Source organism: Aphelocoma coerulescens, chromosome 2 (assembly GCF_041296385.1).
Source record: "Aphelocoma coerulescens isolate FSJ_1873_10779 chromosome 2, UR_Acoe_1.0, whole genome shotgun sequence".
In the NCBI taxonomy this organism is placed as follows: Eukaryota; Metazoa; Chordata; class Aves; order Passeriformes; family Corvidae; genus Aphelocoma; species Aphelocoma coerulescens.
The window spans coordinates 8,689,221-8,713,225 of record NC_091015.1 but is presented as its reverse complement, the minus strand read 5'-3'; the positions used below and the strand labels follow the sequence as shown (position 1 = coordinate 8,713,225).

The following is a 24,005-nucleotide window of genomic DNA, read 5'->3' as shown; positions in this document are numbered from 1 at the left end:
CACTTCAAGAGCAACAAGCAGTTAATACTAGATTCTTTTAGAACCTAGTCACTACTATCAATCTTTAACAAGAGAATGCCCAATTTGCTGCAAAAAATGAAAGCGTGTTTCTGCAGAGTTTCAAGAAAACTCAAATTATTTTATTCACAAAAGCATAAGTCAATAAAAATATAGATATCCTGATCAGTTTTACAGACCATGTTCATTTCTTCTCTCCTTCACTGACAGGCAAAAGCATCATAAAAAAAAGTAACAAGCATTTACATCACAAACCATTATTATCACAGATTCATGTATATGAGCAAGTATTACAGGTCCAACAAAACATTCCTCTTTTTTTTTTTCTTTTTTCTGTGCTGTACTATTTTTAGTAAGTATTTTTTAGGTGATAAGAGTATGTGCTGTCTCACTGGCATTTAACTAACAGATTTTGGTAGAAACAGAAATGTATGAGCTCACTGCACTCAAAGTGTTTTCTCTGAATTCCAAACCCCTTTATAGGATTAAATTAGGTATGTTTGTGCTATATTACTCAAGTGTTGCCAAAAAAATGTCAACATTGCTACTAATAGCATCAGGAAGCTCTTTTTTATTATTATCATGGAGCACCTCCCCAAAAAATACCTGAAGATATCCTCCTTATTCAAATCAAACTTCTGTCAGCTCAGTGTTTACACATGAAACTGGAGGAAAATCCTTCATCTTCTGCAGATACATAAATGTTCCCTAGAAATCAGTTTTGTGAAATTTATACAAGTCTGGCTTTCAGGACCATGACGGAAGACAACAGCGATAAAGGACAAGGCCAATTACTCCTGGTTTGGTTTGCTGTGCTTTATTTTTTTTTAATCCACCTAATAGGACTAAGCCCCCATCTGGAAAGAAACCTCATTGAAATAAAGAGACCAACTGCTAATTTTATTTCTTTATTCAACTTTTAACGCCTTTGAACTTTGTAGAGGTGAAAAATTTGTGAACTCTTCCATCATATAGACCTTGACAAAACTGTTTTTAGAACAGGTTACAAAATTACAAACCCAAACTTACTTGAAAACAAAATCCAATCAGAAAATGCTTGCTTTTTCAAAAAGCAAGCACTGAACTAGGAGGATGAAACACTGTAGTACAGAAACTTACTTTAAGGAAGGGTTGTCTTGTACAGAAACACCAACCCCAAACTCATAATTATTACTGCTGTAGTTATGATGATCAAATCTACAATGGTATTTCAGGTTGCTTGCATGCAGAGTGCTCCTGCCTCTGCCTACCTAAATTCTGGGAGCATCACAACTGGGAGACAGTTCACTCTTCTTTTAAAATCCACAAAATCCAGTTTCATACAGAAACAATTCTTGCTACATAAGTGCTACAAGAGATCATTTCGACTCCCCAGCTCCTCAGGACATGCCTATGTTACCTCTCACACCTTTATCTCCTGTTCCTTAAAGTATCCAGCAATAGATCATTGAAAAGCAGGAACTCGTGCTTCATCCTGCCTCTCTGACAACAGCTGGCTGAGCTGGAAGCACTGGTTGCCAAAGGAAAGCCCCACTCTCCTCTCACTGCAGTCTGGATTCTGAAGGGGGTGAAGCTGCACAGAGCTCCAGCCTGCACACAGTGAAATGTGGGCTACAACTGCTCTGATGCCCTCCTGTGCCAAAGTGTCACACCTCATGTACAGGAGACACAAACAAGAGCACCGAGTGCTGCACACGGAAGAAATAAAACATCAGAGTATTTTCAGCAAACTCAAGTTCTCTCCTGAAGGTTTCTGCAACTCGGTGATTCCTGCAATTACAGCTCTGTGCAAGTCACCCTCCCCCAGCCCTGTGGCACCCGCTGCTTTCCTGGCCACAGACAGCACTAGTGGGCACTGGTTCCTTTTCAAAAGCACAAAGTGGACATTACCAGTCACCAGTACTTGGCATGACTCCAACACAATCTTCGAAATACAAATATTTAATAGAAAAATTTAATTTAATTTTACAAAATACAGATACAACACTACCCAATGTAGCAAAATAATGGAATTGAAAAATAATTTCAAAATATTTAAAGCATTAGGTTCTAAAATAAATAATGCCATCTAAAAGAAGTGTTCAGGTTTTGCAATTAGGGGGAGGCAGTTTCACTATTACCGATCTCTTTTTCAACTTCTTTACAAGTTCCATAATTTATGTAGAAAAATATACAAAAAAGAATTTGGGATAAAGAATAGGTTGGGTGTGTAACATTTAACATAAATAAAAAGCCTAAAGCAAAACCAAAAAGAAAACCGATCATTTTATTTCTGTACATCAAGACTACAAATAGTATTTTAACACTTCATTTATTACCCAAATTAAGAAATTATACATTTTTATATGGTTACTAGTAAACATCTTAAAACCACTCCATTCCCCCACATTTAAAAGGATATTGCTGGTTACTGCTTATTAAATAGGAAATCCAGCAGAGTTTCCAGTAACAGCAAAATATTTTTTTGCATAAGAGATGAATACAAACTTGATTGCAATTTTCGATGATTTAAAATATAAAAGCAAAGTTCAGAGGGATGGACTTATGAATCTTACAGTCTGAACTGTAATTCCTTTTTTAAACTCACTGCAGTTGGCATACGAAACCCTACAATGTGCCTACTACTAGAGGATCAGCTCCTTCCATATGAAAGCAATTTTTTCCCTAGATATCAAATTATATTAAGCAGCATATTCCCACTTACTTTTCTCAGCAGAAATACTGCAGGGAAATGGATATAAAAGCTGCTTAATCACCAAAAAAAGTTAATATCATTAGTGTCTACGGCACAGATATGGTATTTAAGATGGAAAGAAATGATAGGGAAAAGGAATGTGACCACCACAGGCTTCAAATATAAAAGATAAAGCCTGATAACTTTGGTTCAAATAATTTTAATAATTATTAGATCTATATTTTTCCAAAGTGATGATTTCTCTATGTACTGTGTATGCAATAGGAGACTGATTCATTTAAAATCAACCAACCAACCTGGCACAAAAGACAGAAACAGAACAGAGAAAACCTGGAAAGTCACATCCATTCAGAACAGTGTCCACGTGATAAGGATGCAGCAAAGGTTGAACTTAAAATAATACAAATTCTATTTCTTCAAGGTGTTTCAGAAAGCACAAATGCAATATTACACCCATTTTATCTCAGTGCCTACCATCTTGAGGGAAGGTAGTATAAACAAAATCAGTTCAAAAACAGAATCATAGACTATGCTGAGTTGGAAGGGATCGATCAGGATCATCCAGTCCAACTCCTGGTCCTGCACAGGACACCCCAAGAGTCACAACAAGTGCTGGAGAGCATTGTCTAAATGCTCCTTGAGCTCTGTCAGCCTTGGGGCTGTGACCACCTCCCTGGAGAGCCTGTTCCAGTGCCCAGCCACCCTCTGGGTGAGAAGCCATTTCATGATACCTAACCTAAACCTTCCCCAACCCAGTTCCATGCTGGTTTCTCAGGTCCTGTCACTGGTCACCACAGAGATCAGTGCCTGCCTTTCCTCTTCCCCTCATAAGGAGCTGTAACTGCAACGAGTCTCCTCTTCTCCAGGCTGAACAGACCAAATGACCTCAGACACTCCTCGCACGGCTTCCCCTCCAGGCCCTTCACCACCCTCATGGCCTCCTCTGGATGCTCTCTAATGGCTTAATGTCTTCTTTATATTCTGACACCCAAAGCTGCCCCCAGCACTCAAGGTGAGGCTGCCCCAGCCCAGAGCAGAGCAGGACAATCCCCTCCCTTACCCAGCTGGGCATGCTGGGCCTGATGCCCCCAGGACACGCCTGGCCCTCCTGCCTGCCAGGGCACTGCTGGCTCACATTCAACTTGCCATCAACCAGGGCCCCCAGGTCCCTTTCCACAGCTGCTCTCCAGCCTCTCATTCCCCGGTCTGTCAGTACATCCAGGGCTGCCCCATCCCAGGGGCAGAATCCTGCACTTGCCCTGGTTGAACTTCATATGGTTGGTGATTGCCCATCTCTCTATGATTTGTAAACAACTCTACAGCGTAAATTAAGATGTTAGGTTGTCAGTAATGAGCATTTTCATCCTCTGAGTTCTGGGATATCTGCAAACATCTGCTTGCCTTCCATCTAAAAGACTAATTACAGGATGTTAGCCCTGTCTCATCCCAATGCACCGCAGAGTACACAACTTTATTGCCAGTTTGCAAAATTATTTATGTTTGAACAGCACAAAGCCAAAGCTTCATCTTTGGTTAATTTCACTGAGATGTCACTGTTCTTTAAACGTGCTCTTTCTTCACATAAACACAGAAATCAGCCACGCTGCACACAGCATTCATTGTTTTGAGTCATAAAGCAATGTCAATGCAATATTCAGTAATGAAAGCTAACTAAGAAACCATGTTTAGAAATGAAACCTATCTGAGGGCATTTGGTAAAACACAAGAACTGCAGAAATGTAGACAGAACTCCCTTAAAACTGCTTGGGTATGGGTGCTGCTTATAGAGTAGGCACTGGTTCGTTCCTCTGCAGATCATCCAAATCAGCATCAGTTGGACTCAGCTGAGTTCAAATCCAGCAGCACATTCAATGGCATAGAGGAGCTTGCTTCGCATCAGATTCTCGTCGTAGAACTCGGGAAGCTTCAGCAAGTTCATGCAGGTACTGGCAGTAGGCAGCCTGTCTAAATCAGATCCTCCATTGTGAATGCAAAATGCAGGATATAACTCCTGGAAAATGCAACCAAAACAAAAAACAACCACATATCAAAAAAAGGTATACAAGCCAAAATCTACCCTGTAGCAGCTGGCACACATTTCTATGAAGTAAATCACTAGATGAAAACCTGTCACAATGACACTCAAATGGCGTTTCTTTCACTCCTCCTAGCACCAAAACCACTCTTGAATTGCATAGTGTCTCCTTCTGCCTTGTCCCAACAAGATCCACTAATTTGCAACACACAAAGCAATTTATGTGATTCTAAGGAAAATATAATGATTTGTTATTGTTCATACAGTCTAGTGAACAAATTTACAATGCTACAAAAACATACAATCAATGTGCACAGTGAGTCTGTAATGATATTGGCTTGTCAAACCCTGATTATTCTTCTGATGTGTTAACTACTGATCTGAAGAACACACTTTAAAGACATTTTGTACGTAGTATTTAATTTTTTTAATAGTATCCCATTTATCTTCTTCCAAGAAAAAGTATAGTGAAAAATATATTTATTTGTTACCTCCAAAGCACCGCTTTTTCTGGCAAGACAGTATTCATTTATCAAATGATTGCCTGAGGTTAAAAAGTTCTGATTTTAGAAACTGGAAAAAAATTCCAGTTCCAAAGGCAAAAGGTCAGTGAGATTCTAAGCTAAATTATTGTTCAAATGGAGGCCTTAAAAGTATTTCACGGCTAAAATGTTGCATTTTTAGTGTTCCTTTCAAAATGTTAATTGAATTCCCCTACTCTAGCTTTAAAATGGAATTCTAAATTGAAATGCCATGCCAAGGGCACCATTTGTTGCATAATTAAATACTGTACAGCGGGAAACTGCAATGGTTTGGAAGGGAAAAGTATCATCAATTTATTATGTGACCTGATTGGAACTTAACAATTTTCAACCACACTTTAATGATTTTTTTTTTTTGCCTGTAACAATCACATTTATTAAACTTATTAAACTTTAATTAGCTTTAGTAAGTGTTATTCTGAACCTGACTCTGGCAATGAAAGTTTAAAATTTTTAGATGATGCAAAGCTAGATAGACTATGTCATCTATGAAATGTGATCATCAAGGTATTTCCTAATCTTAAATCAACATGCACTAACTTGAAGAAAACATGCTGGTCCCACAATATAAAGCATACACAGAAAATTTCAGAGTGAGAACCAGAAACTGTTTTTCTCTCAGAAAAATACACACACACACACACACACACACTGAAAGTGCAAACACATTTTGAAGATGGTTTGTGTTCATGTCTCCCATCAACATAAAGATGTTCCCACAGTTACTTAGCTGGTAATACTCAGCTCTCCTGTGGCTTCACAGTCTGCACCTTCAAAGCTCCAAACACCACACTGTCATGGGCTATGAAGACATTCCTGATGATGACAATACCAGTCACACACTGCCCTTTCTGGCAGACACTTCCTGGCAAGCCGCTGGTTTGCAGGTAAATCCCTGGAAACAGGTCCTGCTGCAGCCACCCTGCGGTACTGCCTGAGGTCCCGCTCAGAGCTGCCCAGCAGAGCAGCTCTAACACCCTTTCAGCTGCTTTCCTCTGCCAACACTGCTGCATGTGGCTGAGCATGCAAGCCCCTTGTTCAGTGAATTCATCTTTTAACTTACTGCTTTCATGCCGAAAATTCAGTGCCTAATTTGCTTCCATTTTTTCTACCCGCATATGTTACAGTCAGTTTGTGGCCCATCTCCCAAGAGAACACACAAACTTCAGCTTTCCACACTTAGCTTCTTTCAAATATGTCACTGTCAGCCTTAGTATCTTTAGACTTTTGATTCATTTCCTCCATCTCTTCAAATGTCACACTGGCTACCTCAAAGCTGGGTACCTACATCTGCACTTCCTCCCCTTGTAATTAAAAGAGGATGACAACAAATGGGAACTTCTGCTTAAATGGTTTCCCCAGTTGTTTCCCAATTCTCCCTTCCTCACGTGACTGATGTGCACTGTTTTATCTTGGTCTCATCCCAGAGTTTTCCAATTGCTCTTCCTGCTGTCCTGTAAAATCCCATTCATTGCTAGAATACTGTACAGCAATAATCACATGGACTTGGGGCATTTAGGAGAAATGCCTGCAGACTTTTAAACAAGGAATCACATAAATCAATCAACAAATACCCTAGACAGGATTCATGTGTTTCAAAAGCCATCTCCACTGTCTCCGTATCAAATCTATGGAGAGTTTTTACTGTTAAAGGGGAACCACTTAGCCTGTTTTTGGGAGTCTAAGAAATGACTCATTTCATCCTGAAGTTGACACACGGAAGAGTCAGACCAGTTACCAACTGCAAGTGCCAGTTCCAATCCTGGGTGTCTATAAAAGGAGTGTAACTGAGCTATAGATTACAGATGTTGAAGATGAAGGATGCTGCCTATCCACATGGCAAACTCCACAGCACTGAATGTTTCCACATTTTAGGGGAAATGACATGATGTCTGGTTCTTAGCCAAAATTTTGCAGTCCAGTGAAATTCATGGGTAGAATATCCCCACAACTTAGGTTCAAAATGTCTTCACCTTGCCTTGGTCTCTCTTTAGTTTCATCAGCAGTACAGCAAATTTTTCTTCATACTTAAGCTTCCCTGTAAATAGCAATCTGGAGACAGCAGCTAAATATTTTGCTACTAAGGGTAATGAGCTGTGACCTATAAGCAGATAAATGGGAATTAGAAAAGAAGACAATGTATGTCCTGCTTCAAATGGTTAATTTAAGAGGATCAAATTTAATAGCTGCTTTTATATCCTAAATTCTCTTTTGCTTGACTTAGAAGGCACTATGCTTAACTCAACCTTTTGCTTCAAACTGGTAGCAATTCTGCTTCAGCACAGTAACATGAAATGGCAGCAAGGACCTTCCATCACATGCAGCAAGTGCTCTAATCAATGGGTTTGTAAGCTTATCAAATTTCGCAGTTAAAATGGAAAGCAGCAGAACACTTCATTACATATTTTAAAACTGTACTTATTATACATGCAAATGCAAACACTGAAGCTATTTCTGTAGTCATGGATGAGTATTCTCAAATTGTAGATTCCTAGACAAGAAAAACTTGGATCAACATCTGCAGCATTTCTAAAAGCTTGCCAGGACGTCAGAAGACATACCTTAAACCCCAGAAGAGGTGGTCGAGAGCAGCTCGTTACAAATTTGAGTAGTTTACGTTTCTCTTCATCAGTGAAGCTTTCTACAACTCTCCAGAATATTTTAATTACAGGATGGTCTGCTGTGTAGCCACCTACAATGAGATTTAAATGATTTACAGCTAGAATATTTTTATGTAAGAAATAAATTCTTCAGAAAACCTAGCATCAATCTTGGAAAGTCTGGGGAAGATATTATAACCAGCAGGCTTGTATTGCTAACTCCCAGTACCTACAAGTCTCTGATCCCTGCAATTTCAGTTTCATTGCTTACCTATGGCTACTATATCCCTCAGCTTCTTAAATGCAGTTTTCTTCACTGAATCATATTTAAAATTAATTTTATTTAGCTAGTAACTTCGGATTATTGTCTTTTCACTCCAAGAACGCACAAAATCTGCAAGACCCAGGATGTTACTGAATGAATCCACTTACCCTGAAGTAAGCCCAGATGTGAACTGATGATTTGGTAGCTACATTTTCATTACATTCATGATAAATGCAAGGAAAAAATTCTTACAAGCTAAAACTATGATCTTTCTCTTCAGACTGTCTGAGAAATAGTACACATCTGAATGTGGTGGTACAAACTACTATCCCAAAGTCATCTGCAGACTTATTTTCAGATCAACCAGACACAGTCCTCAACTAACTTAATTTAGAAAAGAAAACACCCTTGAATTATCTGGCTATAAACTTGCATTTAAGTGTGTGAATAAAATAAACTGCATATCTCAGTTTCCCAGCATTTATAAAACTGTGTTGGAATTTTAGTCAATGTTCTGAAATTTAGTCCTATGTACCAAATTTGACCAAAGGTAACAAGAATGGCGCTGCAACTTTTTCTTAAAAGGCAGGATAAAAAGCAAGTTCATTTATTCCCAAGTCAGTCATAATAGATTTTTTTACTTAAGCAAAATATGCTTACCTGAATAGTTTGTGAAAGATTTAAGGTCATCCAAACTAATAGGAACTTGTGCACCGGAAGTCAGAACCTAATGGCAAAGGAAATTAGACCATTACATTACAGGCAAAAATCAGCAATTATTTCTGTTTAGAGCCATTGTTTTCTGCAGCTTTAAGGAGAAGTACCTGTATTTCCTGCTGATCAAACATTCGAAGCCACTCGAGGTTCACCACGTTGGCCAGCCCCTGCCGGAAAGCCAGGCAGTGCTGCCGGATCTGTTTGTTCAGCCTGTAGTCGGCCACCAGATGGATGTAGGCAATCCGGTTAGCGCTGGTGACGGGAATGTCCTTTCCACCTGGCTTCAGCTCAACCACCTACAAACACAGCAACTCTCATCACCCTGATAAACTGCACTGCTCTGCTCCAACCGTGAAATGGGGCTGCAAAACATTCGAGTAAGTGATGTATCCATTTGAAGTTGACTAGAATACACTCGGGAATATTCACCTCAAAATATGATAGAAGATTATGAGGAGTTACAAAGATAGGTGTTTTTTCTGGTTATGTGTAAGAGCACATTCTGTGCACCCAGAGCTCCAGCTGCCAATGCAGCTCATCACACAGTCCCATGGGTTATCACCAGAAAGCAGACTCAGCACAGTCAGAGCTCTTTTATAGGAGCCGTCTGTAACACCAAATTCACCAACATAAGTCAGACAACAACTGAGGTGAAAATACCTTCCTTGGCAAGCTTGCCCCAGCTTCACTGCTAAGTACCCTGGAAGAGAGAGTAGCCTGTAAAAGCACAGAGCTCACACAGAATACTCTCCTTGCAGCTGGATTAGGGAAGCTGAGCTCACCTGGATGGGCTCTTCCCTAATAACTGTCTGCTGCTGGTGAATTCTGCAGGGTCACATTATGGTAAAAGCAACATCCGCTGAGTCAAAATTCAGAGTATGACACAAGCCTGATTTGCAGAATGCTCAGCACTCACAATTCATACTGTTGAAAATGTACTGTTGTATATGCTCAGTACATTCAACGGAAGTAAAAAAACCAACCAAACAAATCAAGCCTAAGTGTTGTTTTTCTACTGGGAAGCTCAACTTTTGTCCTTCAGGTACACCAAGGTACCTCATTGTGGAAGAATTTTTAAAGAAAAACCCCAAAACTAAAGATACTGTAATTGCATTAAGAAATAAACAAGGATCAAAGATAGTTGTTACTAAAATATGACAGGCCTCCACATATTCTACTCTTTACTACATGAGGTTAATTTTGTTAAGCAGCAACCCAACTGGAAGGTATTACTAGAGTACTTAAGAGAAGAATTAAAAAAACCTGAAAAGCTGAGATAATGTCACCTTCCAGAACTCTTCAGAACTCTTGTTTCTTTTTTTTTTTCCTACACTCAGGAGTCACCAATTTCTTCATTTAAACCAACTGTGCACTTCAGTATGTAGTAATGATGACATCTTTAGAGCACAGAGAATTAAACACATTAATAGTTTATTTTCTAACATGCTACCTAATAATGTGAGCTGTTCTTGTACTAAGCAAAATGTGCAAAATGGTATGATTAAAAATTCACAGTGCTTTTGAGCATTCGGAGTTTTTCTTGATTCATACTCTTTAAGGCAAAGAAACCATTAAGATCTGTGAATTCTGACCTCCCAGATAACACAGGCCAGAGGATTCTGTCTAGAGATTCCTGTATTTAACTCAATAAATCCACAGATGAGTTAGTGCACATTTTTCAGAGACATGCAATCCTGTGATGGAGTATCTACCACTTTGTTTGATAAGCTACCACAACCTGAATTACAATAGGTGTTAAAAATAAGTCTTCCTTCCCACTTTAATGTTTCAGCTCCAAGTTTCTGGCTTTTGTTAGCACCTACAGTAAAAAACCTCATCAATACTCCACCATGTCTGTGTGCAGGTACTGATTATGCTTACACCCTACTCCTGCAAGAATTAATCAAGAGGAAGGTGTCAGTGTAGGTGACACCATTTCACACCCTGCACACATTATCGTGCTCCTTTTGGGCAAGGCCCCTTTGACAAGAACCAGGGACACAAGACCCAGGAGGGCTCTCTCTGAGATCACCCATCTCAGAGCCTGGCATGGGTCACAGCCAAGGGCCATTTCCAGAGGGTACATGACTGTGCCTGGAGCCACTGACTGGCCTAAGGGTGAGGGTATTTTTACTGGTGAAGTCCACAAGGAGTATTAATAGAAGTAAGGGACATGTTCCATACCACAGTGGAAACAGCTGATGAGAAGGGGCCCCTGCACTGCTGAGCTCTCTCCTCTGTGTTTCATCCCACTGCAGTAATTTTACTACTGTCACTGGAAAGTTAATCATCAGATTAATCCAATTATAGACAAGAAACATTCTCATTTTCACTTCAAATTCAATTGGTAAAGTTTGTTCATACCCATTGTCCTTATTTCAGTGTTGAAGAGCTTAACCAACTCTTTCCTTCCTCTTCAAATATATCCATGATCTATTACTTATGGGCAGCAACTTCATTAATCTTCCCAGAGACTTTTACACGGAACTGAAGACAGGGTTTTTTTATTTCCTCCTATAAAATACCTTTTACAAAGCCTAACAAGATCAGAAAGCTTTCTCTTACTTCTTAAATTCTTGTCCTCTGTAGCTTTACAAGATCAGAGCAACCAGTGATGTTGCACACGAAGAGATCAGTGTTGTGACCTCAATATTACTAATACTTTACTACCTTACAAACTTTCTCTACTTGTTTGCAGAACTGCAGAATTCCATGGGGTTTTGATACCATTTAATATAATCCCTCTCTCTGAGGTATGGACACACTGAATTAGGCCATATTAAAGTATATTTGTATTACCTAACTCATCAAGCATCTCTTAAGAATATGGACACCAGCAACACCCTAATAGATATCCCTCTATGTGCACACAGTAATTTCTGTAAGCTCAGTATTTACACTAAAACATGCTTGAACTGATCTCCTTCCTAAAATAGCCAAGGGGAACTACTGGCAGGGTGTTCTACAAAACTGCTGGATTTAAGATCATCCCAGCACTAGCTGAAATAAAATGTCTGACCTTCCCTGCAGGCCAGAAAACAGAAATCAGAACACAGATTAATTTACACTTGCATTGTAATAGCACTGGCTCCACAGTGCTCTAGGGATGTCAGGAAAGCTGTATTCATTCTATAATAAAAAGCTATTCTCTCCCCATAAAGTTCTTCCTGCAAAACAAAGGAAAAAAAGGTTCTCTTCCTGACCACTATTTTTAGAAAACAGGACAAAGTTATTTTGGTTTTAAATCCTATTTTTCCTTTTATTTTTATATTTTTAAGTAGCAAATCTTGATTTCTGATCCAGCAATGTTTCTGTAGCTCCCCTTCCTCCCCAGAGCCCACATTGCCATAGCTAAGAGTACAGCATTCTGTTAACTCCATTTCCTGGGGTTTTCTAGAAACCTAACTATCCCTTTTTGGAGTTCGTCAGTAAGAGGTTAATTTTACCATTGTTTTGTCAAAGTATCATCCAACACCAAAACAAAAGGGATAACAGAGCACAAATAATAAATATATTATGCCAAAAAGGCTAAGAAGGATGTAAAACAGGAGACAGAAAACAGTAACACTTGGTAAGCATAAAACTAAAGTAAAGGTAGATGCAGACCACTTTTCAGTCATTCAATGTTTTCATGGCATTAAAGGAACTATTCTAGAATTCCCACTTAATTCTAAAAAGTCGGGATTTATTGTTCAAGAGTTCCTTTTCAAAAAAAGGGAACCTAGCACAACTTAATACATCTTAAACACTTTATAAGCTTTATTTTTACTTTTGTCCATCCAGTTTTGGCCACTAGATGGGGCAAGACAATAACCCAGGTAACCCGGGACAGGCCACACGAGGAAACTACAGCCCTCCCTGTGTCATCACCTCAGCTTCTATTTTGTAGATCTAAGTTGAAACAAACAAACAAAAAGCATTTTAACTTGGGTCTTAATCAAAATGGCATGTGTTAAAAGGCAATCAAACCACAGATGTAATTTAAATAAGTACTCAGATCATTCAGACAAATTTGATTCCCTACTCACAAAGTGCATCTTCAAAATGAAGGGGAAATACCAAAACGGGACAGAGAAGTCCCATATGAAGACATAAGACATGTATCTCTTCACAGAACCACAGAACCTCCAGCTCCCTTTCACAAAGCTCTTACAGATATCCAAGAACTTCTACAAGATGAAAATCTTTTCTCTTGGGCTCTGATCACTTTTGGTCACATCACCTCTACAGTTTTTCCTCATTTTAAAAATAAGTCGATGAAGTTTTTTTTTTCCTTTCTTTCCCTGTCACCTGCCTTCCAGATGTTCAGGCAGGAATTCAAGTAGGAGGTTGTACATGAATGCCTAAGAATGCATTTTCTGTAACTGTTATGAGTCTGCCTGAGAAGGCTCAGCCTCAGCTTAACTACTTAGCTGCTGAAAAACCTCTAAAATCATTCATCTAAGCCACTGTAACCCAGTAAAGAGGCTGTCAAGATGGAAACTTTCAAAACTATTTTTAAGGCTTTAAAATTTTCCCCCGAAGAAATTCAAAGGCAAAGAACTCCCCTTTGGTGAGTCAGCATGTTTTCAGTGACAGCAATGGCTTTCACACCTGTTTAAAAAGCCCAAGAAGATGTCCCAACACCAAGTTCTACACTAGATGGGTTTCATAGAAACTGCTGCCATATATATTATAGTGCTTCTCTGTGGATTTGTGCTTTTACACTTTTATTTATGGAATCTTCTGATCACAACTTCTGATCTATGTACTCTCAAGTATCAGTGTTTGAGACTGAGATTTCAAACAGAGTTTCTGGACTACAGTATCCAACATTTCTGAAGGAAGAGGAAATGTTTATTTGCATCCCACTCTGCCCCTGGACAGCCACAAAACTCGCCTTCCTCACTGACAAAAGGGGAGGGACAAAGGTCTGAATAGGAAAGGTGTTTTCTTGAATTTGTTAACCTTTTTCTTACAGACCTTTCATAACCATCTCATCCAAAAGATAAGAGGAAAACTTAAATCAATCTGCACAGCTGCTTGAAGGTACCTGTAACTATCAGCTGACCTCCTTTGAGACTTTGCTACTGGCCACCATTTTCTGCAGGAGACCCAACAGTTGAAATGTAGGCTGGTATCACTGCATTAGATAGATCTTTATCAAAAGCTATTTGGGGTTGGAAGATAAGGTTGATGGTATAGCTCCCCTAATTAGCAGGTCTAATGTGCAAATTATTAAGTACCTTTTTCAACTTCTGGTGAATGCACTCTGACAATAGTTTAATGGGGTCTAAAAGCACATTACAGGATTGGAATCAATACACTGATAATAGAATTTCTACCTTCTACTACTGACAGAGGCAATAGAGCCCCTTTTGAATGTGTTTTTCATTGCAAATAATGCTTCTGTGCCACAATTGGTGGATGGACGCTGCCATGAGGACAGCTATTTACAATGATAGATTTATGATGCATTTATTGGGCACTAATTTATTAAACACTAAAGTGGCTGTTTAGCTGAAAACTACATATAATGTACATTCAATGTAAGGAGTGCAAATTAAGCTCTTTCCCAAAGTGAATTAGCCTTACCTTGGCACAATCAATTAGTATGCAATGGTTACAAGTCAAATAGTAGACAAAATGTATTTATCCATATGATGTTTATTAAGGTAATGAAATGAAGCAAAGAAAGAGACTTGTTTCATTGAAAGGCAGAAGACAGTGACAAGAACCAATGGGTTCTGTTGAACTACACTAACATGCAGTGAGCCTCATAAAAAGGTGGCTGATACTTCATGGGTAAAATGTTCTCTCTTCAAGTATAAAAACAGCAAACCAGCATCAGAATATTTATTTTAACTTACACTTCATCTAGTTACTCATAACTCACTAATATATTAAATATTCAGAAGTTATGCCAAACAATTACAAATCAGACATCTTGAAAACAGCAGCCACAGCCCTCATTTTAGTTAGACACTAAACTGGGTTTGTGTTAGCTGCGACCAACAAAACTATTACTTTAAGTGCAGTTAAATAAATGGTTTTAGAATTCAGACTTTCCCCCTCATCGCTGAAGATCCCACATAATACTGGAAACTGCCATTTTGTGTGCTTTGCACCAACCTCTGGGTGCTACAGATCTCAGTTCAGTACCAGCCAGGCAGAGCACATGGTACCACACAGCAGCCACTCTAAGAATGTGCTTTTGGGTACATCAGTATTGTGGATACTAAAAAGTTAGAAACAGGAATTTTCCAGCTTCTGCAGCATCCTGTGAAGTTTTCTTTTCTCATGCAAGCTAGCTGAAAACAGTGTAGAGGGTTTTGTAAACCAAAACTTTACCTCACAGATGCAAACTTGTTATGCACAGTCTTGTGATGGTACACTGAAGAAAATATTTTGAAGTGGGTGTCATAGCATTCGCCAATCACTCTGAGAGGTGGATGGTCAAGCAACCAGTAGCATTACACCACTCTTGCAAACCAAGTTATATAAACAGATTTATAATCCATTAAATGGGACCATTTTATTCCTGCACTTGGACTTGTGTGGTTCTTCAGGCCGTTCTCGGTACAACAGCGACACTGCATCATGTCTTTATCTCAACTCTTTGACTGTTTTTCTAAAGACAGTGCAGGTCAGATGGTTTCACACAGGGAGTGTAATCCAGGGAGGAAAACGACATAGGGCATATGGTTAATATTAAACATTATTTATATCAGGCAACTGTTGCCTCTCTCCTTTAGTATGCTTTAGGAACCCCAAATCTGAGGGTATTATTTTAAACTTAATGCAATCCAGATTTTAGGATCTTCCAAAATGACAGGAAATGGATGACAGAGGAGTAAGATAAAATCCAAGCCTGATGCTGTTCAAGCAGAAGTCTTGGCCAGCAAACTTGCTATGACTTAAGCAGCAGCAGAGAATTCAAGCTACCAATTTCCAGGACAGGTTACTGCATCCCAGTGGTGCTGCTTCTGTTGAAGACATGCAAAGTCCCAGCTTCCCTGAGCAGCAAACCCCAGAGAACTGCTCCCCCTCTTCTAGAGTCTCTGTTTCTTCCCCACAAGAGGAGGTTGAATTCAGATGCTGCTGCTCATCACAATGTGGGCAGATCTACTTTTTTCATCCAATTATATGCCATAACCAAGTGTAAGTTTTCAATCCTCAATTTTAAATCCTCAAAAATGAAAGAGGAAGCCCAACAGAAGACTTTACCTAGGAGGCTACCTGCATTAGCACACTAAGGCAGGCTTTTAAAGCTCTAGTGACATTTATTTTCTACTATGAGTGATCTTTACTACACACAACAGAGCAAATAAAAGCTATAATCAAATTATATGGTGCAACTGTGTTAAGAACTCACACTTAAGGACCTAAGTAACTGCTGTATAGAAGCACTGAACACCATTTATCCCCTCTGACTAATCTGGTGTCTCAAAAAAAAAAGAGGTAGGTATACAAAAAAAAAAAAATTGTGTCGGGAAGACTTCAGGCTCTCTACTTTGAAAATTGCAGTTACAGAGACAATGCTTGTCCCACAATAAAGGGTCTTTACTACCATTATTATTTAAAACCTCTCTGACTGCTACCTGCAATTCTAAAACCAGGCAGTACTTCTATAGTTTACACATCATCTAAATTTTGCAATTATTACAAGTGCAATTGAAGAAACAACGTATTTTTGTTCAAGAGACATTCTCAGGCAATAGAGCTTTATATGTATGACTGTTCAAAAATAATCACTGCAGTTTACTACTTAAAAGACCAAACCTTAAAGTAATCATCAAAAGTTATTTTTTTAAGTACAACAGTTATTGCTCTCTGCTCCAAATATTGAGTCAGAAACCCAACTAATGGCTCACAGTGCCTTTAACAGTTGTTTCCTATCACACCTAAATAAAAAAATTAATTAGTAGAGATAGTAATGATTCACCAGTCATAGATAAAAGAAAAAAAAATTCAAAGCCATTCTTACCTGCGCTTCCCCAAGGTCATTATTTACCACGGTGAAGTTTAGTCCAAGTTCTTCCACATCCCCTTCATAGCTCTTGAGAAAAAGCAAATTTTTGTACATTTCTGGATCTAGTGAAGCTAAATGATGAATGTCAACATCAGCACTTGTCCCTAATAATTTTGAGAGGAAGAAACTAGCAAATGGCAGCTCCACCAGCATATTTTCATAAAGAGCCTGAAAAATAAAGCAATTAAAAGTACATTAGATTTTATTGTTGCACATGCAGGAATTCTGAAGGCTATTGTCTATTTCTCAACTTTTGAGTAATTCCATCTTAATTTGGTGCCAGAGTAGGTTCTTCTGCCATGGAAATAGCTCAGACATTGCATAAATTTAAGAATATTCATCTAAAATTTGAAATGGTAATATTCTTGTGAAATACCAAGGTCCCAAATCTCACAAATTAATTATGTTGTGATTTAAAATGTAAGGTCATTGCTTATCTGTCATTACTCTTCTTATTCAAACTCCACAGTTTTTCAGGAAAAGCAAGGTTTGCTAAAGGACAATGCAACTGCATCAAGAATGTCTTAAAAAAAAGTTAACATCTCTACTTCCATTAGCACCATCACAAGCAATATTATTCCATTCATATCCATCACTACACGTAGAACTGTCATCCCCCTCATCCCCTTAAAAATAACTCTGTAAAACCAGTACATTTTAAACTCATAAAAACTATCTCGTGCATGTTACAGATTCATTGCTGCACATTTTGGCTGAATTCTACTGCTCTAATGCCACAGGCAAAACATTATTTCCAAGCCAAGAGTTTACCAGTTCTGACTGTAGTACTGGTCCAATCCTTTCTATGCCTGACACTGCTACAGATGTCAAAAATTACTGAACCAAACATGTACCTGACCCAAATTTGCAGCATTCACGAAAGATGTATTTTGACTGCAAACTCAAATTATCCTCAAGAATTTTTAAACTCCAGCAATACCATTCGACACTGATCTACTGTATGAGCACATTTCCACATAATGCAAAATACCTCTGCATTATTTTTCACAAAGTCAGTAACAACTTCTTGACTGGAAGAAAAAAGTACTTATGGTAGCTCTCTGAAGAACAAGAGGTGGAAACTTCAGAGCTATTCTGAATACAGGACCACTGCTTTAAAAAGACCCATTCCTAGCACATGCTGCCTTTCTCATTGTCCAGTCTGTCTGCCACATCAGCATCTCTCTACTAGTGACAACCAAATCTTTACAGATCATCAATATCACTGCCAGGCTGATCAGAAAAGGCATCACCAACATAACACCATTGTAACATCTTTGTTTCCTTTTAACTCTCCACGAGCAGTGTTTCGACATTACTTAATTCCTCCATAACCTGCTGGAAACTTGGAAAAGGAATAACACTGAGGGGGAAAAAATAAACGGAAAAAAGAAGAACAAAGGTAGCTCTAATCACCCAATGATATTCCAACAAAGATGTTAAGAAAAATATACACAATTCCTTAAACTTTTGAAAGAACATTTTTCTATGAGGTGAGTTAGACCTTGCAAAAAAACCTGAGAATAACGAGTTCAAAGCCAAAGGGTGCATTATATTTAGAGCCATATGATTTATTCAAGGTGTAGAAGTCAAAATCCTCATTTGTATAGTTGACTTTAAAAGCAAACTAGAGGGATAAATCATTAATTTGCAATGTGTAAGGTCAGTGTTTGCTGTTCCTGCATTAGTAACAATAAAGCTATTGTAATTCCTTAAATATATCAAAGCTACCCGAATTTAAAATGGAATTCCATCTATGACTCATAAAATGTAAATGCAGAGGTGTAATTTTTTACACAAGGCAGGTTTAAGCCTTTAGAGCATTTAATATACAAGGACTAATAAATGATAGCACTAAAAACTATGATCACATCAGCTAAATGGATTATAAATTAAATTTCCATAATGTATGCAACTGAAATACAAATGTAGACATAAATCAAGGTATTTTCTAAACACAGGTTAATTACACAAATTCAAAACCTGTCTATTTTTTATGCAAAATAATCCACTTAGCATTTTTCAAACTGGTCTTAAGTCTTCACCACTTGCAACACTTGATCCTAGAAGCCTATCAATAATTCCTTGTCAGGAAAAAACAGCAATAGGTATATTGAAGAAACTTGTATGTTATTTTTCAAGTGTCTGTCTTTTATGAGTGTTTATTGCTAGAAATTGTGCCAAAATGATTTGAAATAAAAAGGATTAATTATGGTAGAAGCTTTTTAATATAAGTGAGTGCAGCTGCAATGCAATTAATGCAAATTGCGATGCTATCAGGAAAATAAATGTGAACAACATCACTGGCTATTTCTGTTTGCTGCCAAATAACTTCAGTAATTTACAACATTAAGAATCAATAAAAAAATAATGCATTTCAAATGCATCACTATTAATCTTCAGGTAGTTCCAAAGTGAACATTTATAACTTCATCTAAAAACTATATAAAGTATTTTTAAATAAACTAAATTGTGCAACTTGAGAATAACTTTAATTACTCCCTCTCTTACCTAAGTGATTGCAATATTCAAGACAAAGTATTTTTGGAAAGAAGACAAACAGTAGTGTTTTAATTAGTTTGAAAGTCAAGCTATCCTAATAAAAGTTTAATAAAAAATGCACTAAAACTGGTGAATAAAGTCATTATAAACTTTGGGTTTGTTTCAAAGAGGTGAATTCCACCATTACAGCCCCAGCACTGTGCAGAGATGCTGAGAAATGCTGTGTACAACATGATTAAATAAACTGAAACTTTATTTTCTGGATTCCATCTAACTTTTCTGTTTCTCAGTCAGCATAAACTGATCAAACTACCTGTTGTTGCTGAAAACTCTGATTCCACACATTCATTCCAGGGCGATAGACCCAGAATCACCTGCTGGTTCCCTTGGGTTTGCTTGCAAGTAGAGTAATTGTACAGTAGAGGCCTACAGGGTCATTACAACGTGAATAAAGTTCAAAATTTGCAGATTATTTGTGTTGTGCTTTGTTTGGGCTGTTGGATTTGGGCTTTGTAGGGTGGGTGAGTGTTGGTGGCTACAGCATGGATGCTGAAGTTTCTTTCAGATCAGAGTACGATCCAGCTCACAGCCATGGCTAAAACTGGGTGGGAATAGGAGGACCATTTGTTTCCCCAGGAGCACAACTTTTGAGCTGCCAGCTGCCCATGGAAGCCCACCCTGATGGGAATTTTTCTAACTAAAGCTAATCTAATGGCCAAGAGGGAGACTTCCCTCATTCCTTCTTTTTCCATACTAAACTGCCTCAGGGAGCTCTAGGTTACCCTATTTCAAGCTTAGTTTTTTGCCTGTTTGAACTCTCTGAACTGGCTTTCTACAACATCAACATAAGGGAGGCAGGAGCCCAGCATCAATGACAGGCAAGGGAATGATGACCACCAGAGGAAACCAGCTGTCAGATTCATCAGCTGCAGTATGAAGCTGCATAATTAGAGTGTACTTATGTATGTACTTTAATACAATATAAGGTCGTGCTCTCACACAGAACTTGTCCTCTTTCCTCCTCTCACAGCCAATGAGCAACAACACTGATGGAAGAAACTGGCTTGCTCTTGGAGAGAGATGTCTACCTCTGTTTGGCTAAATCAGAGCTTCCTGTTCATACACTGGTTCAGGAGATCAAAGCCAGCAAGTTTAACCAATATACATTTTAAAACTAATCTCTTCTCAAACTTCAAGTTCTCTCACCCTTTGGCGAGTTCCCTTTAACTCTGCAGTAATCATCAATGGGACCGATCCCTTTCTACAATGAGTTCTGACAGTTCCCATTCCCAGCTTTCCTATCTGAGCTCCTGACTCCATTGTCTCTACCCTGCAGTCCATAAACTGCAGCAGGCCTACATAAGGCAAAAAATCCAGATGGGAAGGTATGAAAGGAGGGACTGGTGGTCACATATGGCATCAGACTTCTAGTTTCCAATGTACAGATGTAGGGGACAAAATAAACAACCTCAACAGAGCCTATATAGCTCTGCCTTCTTGGAAGGCTGGGATATTAATGCTCCAGCTGGACAGAAGTGCAATTTGCAGGTAGAAGCTTGGGGCAAGAAGCTGGTCTGAAGCAGAGACAGTGATGTTCACATCAAGGGCAATCCCACAAGCACTGTAACGCTCACAGGGTAACACATTCCCAAGTAGCTAAGCTATGTCTGCTGAAAAGGCCGACCTGGATTTCCCAGCACTATTTCAAACTCTTGTAGGTTAGGGATTCTCTTTAGGTAAAGTTGACATCTCTAGATATCAAAAAAAGTAGCTCAAATGCTTCTGAAATGACTAAAAAAAATTTCTATTTCAGTTACAAATTATTTTTAATACTCCCCAAGCCAGTGTTCTCCAAATTACGTCAAGCCTTTTCTATTTTCTGAAGAGATGCTTAAAATATGGGGGTTTTCTGGTTAAAAGGCCAAGAACAATTATTTCACTATGGAAAAAGTAGTATTCAGTAAAAGGAACTTCACACACCTCTCTCCCTCTTTGCATGTAAATGCTTCCAGAACACATCAGAATATTAAAAACAACCAAAATAACAGGAAGCCTACTGTGGTTAATAGGTTTGCACTTCACATGCAGTCTGAAGTCTGTTGTTCCTCTTTTAAATAATCTCAGCTACCTGTGATTACAGTATAGTTCCACTGTAATTGATTGCAACAGGGACTGGCCTTTACTCAGTTCAGTGACACAGACCACAATGCAGGCATTTGAAGTGATAAAAAATATGATGTTCAGACACTTACAAATATACTGAACACACTCACTAAACATCTGTGATGTGGAGGAAGAAGAAACAGTTTTTTAAGGCAAGCACCTTAGGAATGCAATTGGTAGAGGTATGGAAGAAGGATCTGGGCTGGAAGGACAGCTGTACACAGTGACAAAGGCAGAAGGATGACAGTTCTCTGGACAAGGAGGACTTTTCTTCTTTCAACAAAATAAGAAAAATGCCTGACTGGGACTACAGATGGTAAACATCATGATACCATTTAAGTACTACATAGTCACACAAGGTAGTGCTCAGGTATGATCCCAAGATGTAGGGAACTGCTCTTCAGCAAGAAAAGATTTCACACCATGTTTCAAATTTGGACAAAATGAAAGATATTAGAGTAGTTTCAGCCAAATTAGCTATACACAGTAGAGGTTACACTACGACGTGCTGAATTAGGTTCAAACTGTGTAAACAAATTCACAGATGAACTAATTAAACCTCTCTCACTGTGAGGCAGCTTTAGTGCCTTTACTTACACTTTCAGGTCTGCAACTCTCTCATTTATTATTTTGACCAAAATCTCTCTTAAGAAAAATAATCCGTCCTTGCTTCTACTTTCCATTAATCCTTTACAACCCAGAAGTGTATTTTAAAGCATAAACAATGCTAAAGTCATATCCCTAGAAAGATGCACAGCTTTTGGGATAAGGCACTAAATGACTGGGCTTAAATTCAGTTATTTCCATAATCAGCCCCCAAGACCATAACCCTTTCTATTTCAGTAATTTTATAGAGTTACTATTAAATAATACTTAGCACTTACAGAGTGCAATAGATCTTCAAAGCTGTACAGAACCATTAATAAAAATGATCGAAAAATAACAAAACCATTAGAACTTCCTTCTACCTTATTATTTATATCCTAGAAATATCACACTCACGAAGCCTTTGGGGGCAGCAAAGCCTTTTCAACCCTAATAAAAAAGATTAAACTGAAAATTTAAGTTAAATTAAAATTAGCATGTACTTGCATTTTTGAAACATTTTTAGAGCTAACATTTAGTAATCTCCAGATAAAATAATTTCTTAAAGATATGTTTAATAATGTGCTTTAAAGTGAGGAAACCCCAAATGATATTGCTTCTAACACCAGTATAGTAAAATAAAATAAAATTCTCTCAGGTGTGTGTGAGAATGCAATGTGTCCCGTTACCTGGGAGCACTAAGCCACTGTTTCCAAGCCTCTGAGCAGCAGTAAATGTCTAGATGCATTTGTATCACCACAGTAATGGAGAATCTGGTGCATTATCTTCCCTGCATTACTGTGAAAATTCATACCTTGCCTTTGTTCTGTCTTTTTAAAGAACAGGAGTCCAAAATTCAGCTTGATGCCTGTAATTAGGCTTCTGCGAGCTTTATTAATAGCCCTTCCTAATATAATCAGATTTTTAATTTTTTTTTGTTTTTTTGTTTTTTTTTTTTGTTTTTTAGAAAAAGCCTTTTGTAAATTGGTTTTACTTCAGATTTCCCACTCACTGGGAATTTGAAGGTCAGTAAGCACAAGTTTATAGAAGTTTCAGAGATTTGGGGTGGCAAGACTCAGGCATGAAGGACCTACCTGTCACAGGTGCTGCAGCCAGTGCAAATCCCTGATATGGATCACAGGGGTTTGGCAGCACAGACCAAACTCCTAACTCATGAACACAAGACCAGAAAAATGTCAGGATCCATTCCCAAAGACTTCATTGGATCATATCAAGTGTAATGACCTTGAGTTAATTTTTAATTTAAAAATGGAAAGTCATGATAGTATTTTTATTCTAAGAATTAAGAATGTATTTAGTTTAATTACAATTATGTTTATTACCAAAACAGAGTGCTTCAGAATTGCCAGCACTTGCAGAAAACTACCATTTCATCAGTTTGATAGTTTCTTTCTCATTTAATAGGAACACTTATCTCAGTAACTTATGCCATAAATATGACACAAATTGCTATCAATGTAATTTGGAGGGTTTTGAGGGATGAGAGAGGAAGCACTATAGATACCTGTGGATGCACTGAGTACCTGAGAGTTATCATTCATTACTGAAGTTCCAGTAAAGGCTTAATAGATTTTTCCTGTCTCAAATTTAAACATAATTTAGGAAGAACTGAAGATAAAAGGAAAACTTGTCCTCCTTATTAAAGTTTACTCTTCTGACATAAAATAAACACTTACTACTATATAACCTCTGGATATGCTTCTAAGATAAATCTGTATTTTAACAGCAGTGAAACTAGTAATTTTTAAAGTTCAAAGAGAATTAAGAATTTCAGTAAATATTCCAAACCTAATTGATTGAAATGGATGTAGGTGTTCCCAACTGTGAAAAAAGATCAGGATACCATTACCA

At 38.2% G+C, this 24,005-nt stretch overlaps 1 protein-coding gene across 2 annotated transcripts in view; it reads right to left on the bottom strand.

The window, feature by feature from the left end:
- Positions 1 to 3,745: 3,745 nt before the first annotated feature.
- UBE3C (ubiquitin protein ligase E3C) overlaps positions 3,746 to 24,005 on the bottom strand; it is a 69,822-nt gene continuing 49,562 nt past the window's right edge. Inside the window, exons 19-23 of one of the 2 annotated variants that reach the window (XM_069006410.1) lie at positions 16,839 to 17,051; positions 8,980 to 9,168; positions 8,816 to 8,882; positions 7,852 to 7,982; positions 3,746 to 4,724 (exon numbers count right to left, since the gene is read on the bottom strand). In XM_069006410.1, coding sequence (XP_068862511.1) covers positions 4,554 to 4,724; positions 7,852 to 7,982; positions 8,816 to 8,882; positions 8,980 to 9,168; positions 16,839 to 17,051 — 771 coding nt within the window. In that variant the 3' untranslated portion in view covers positions 3,746 to 4,553. The other variant, XM_069006411.1, reaches the window with a different exon arrangement.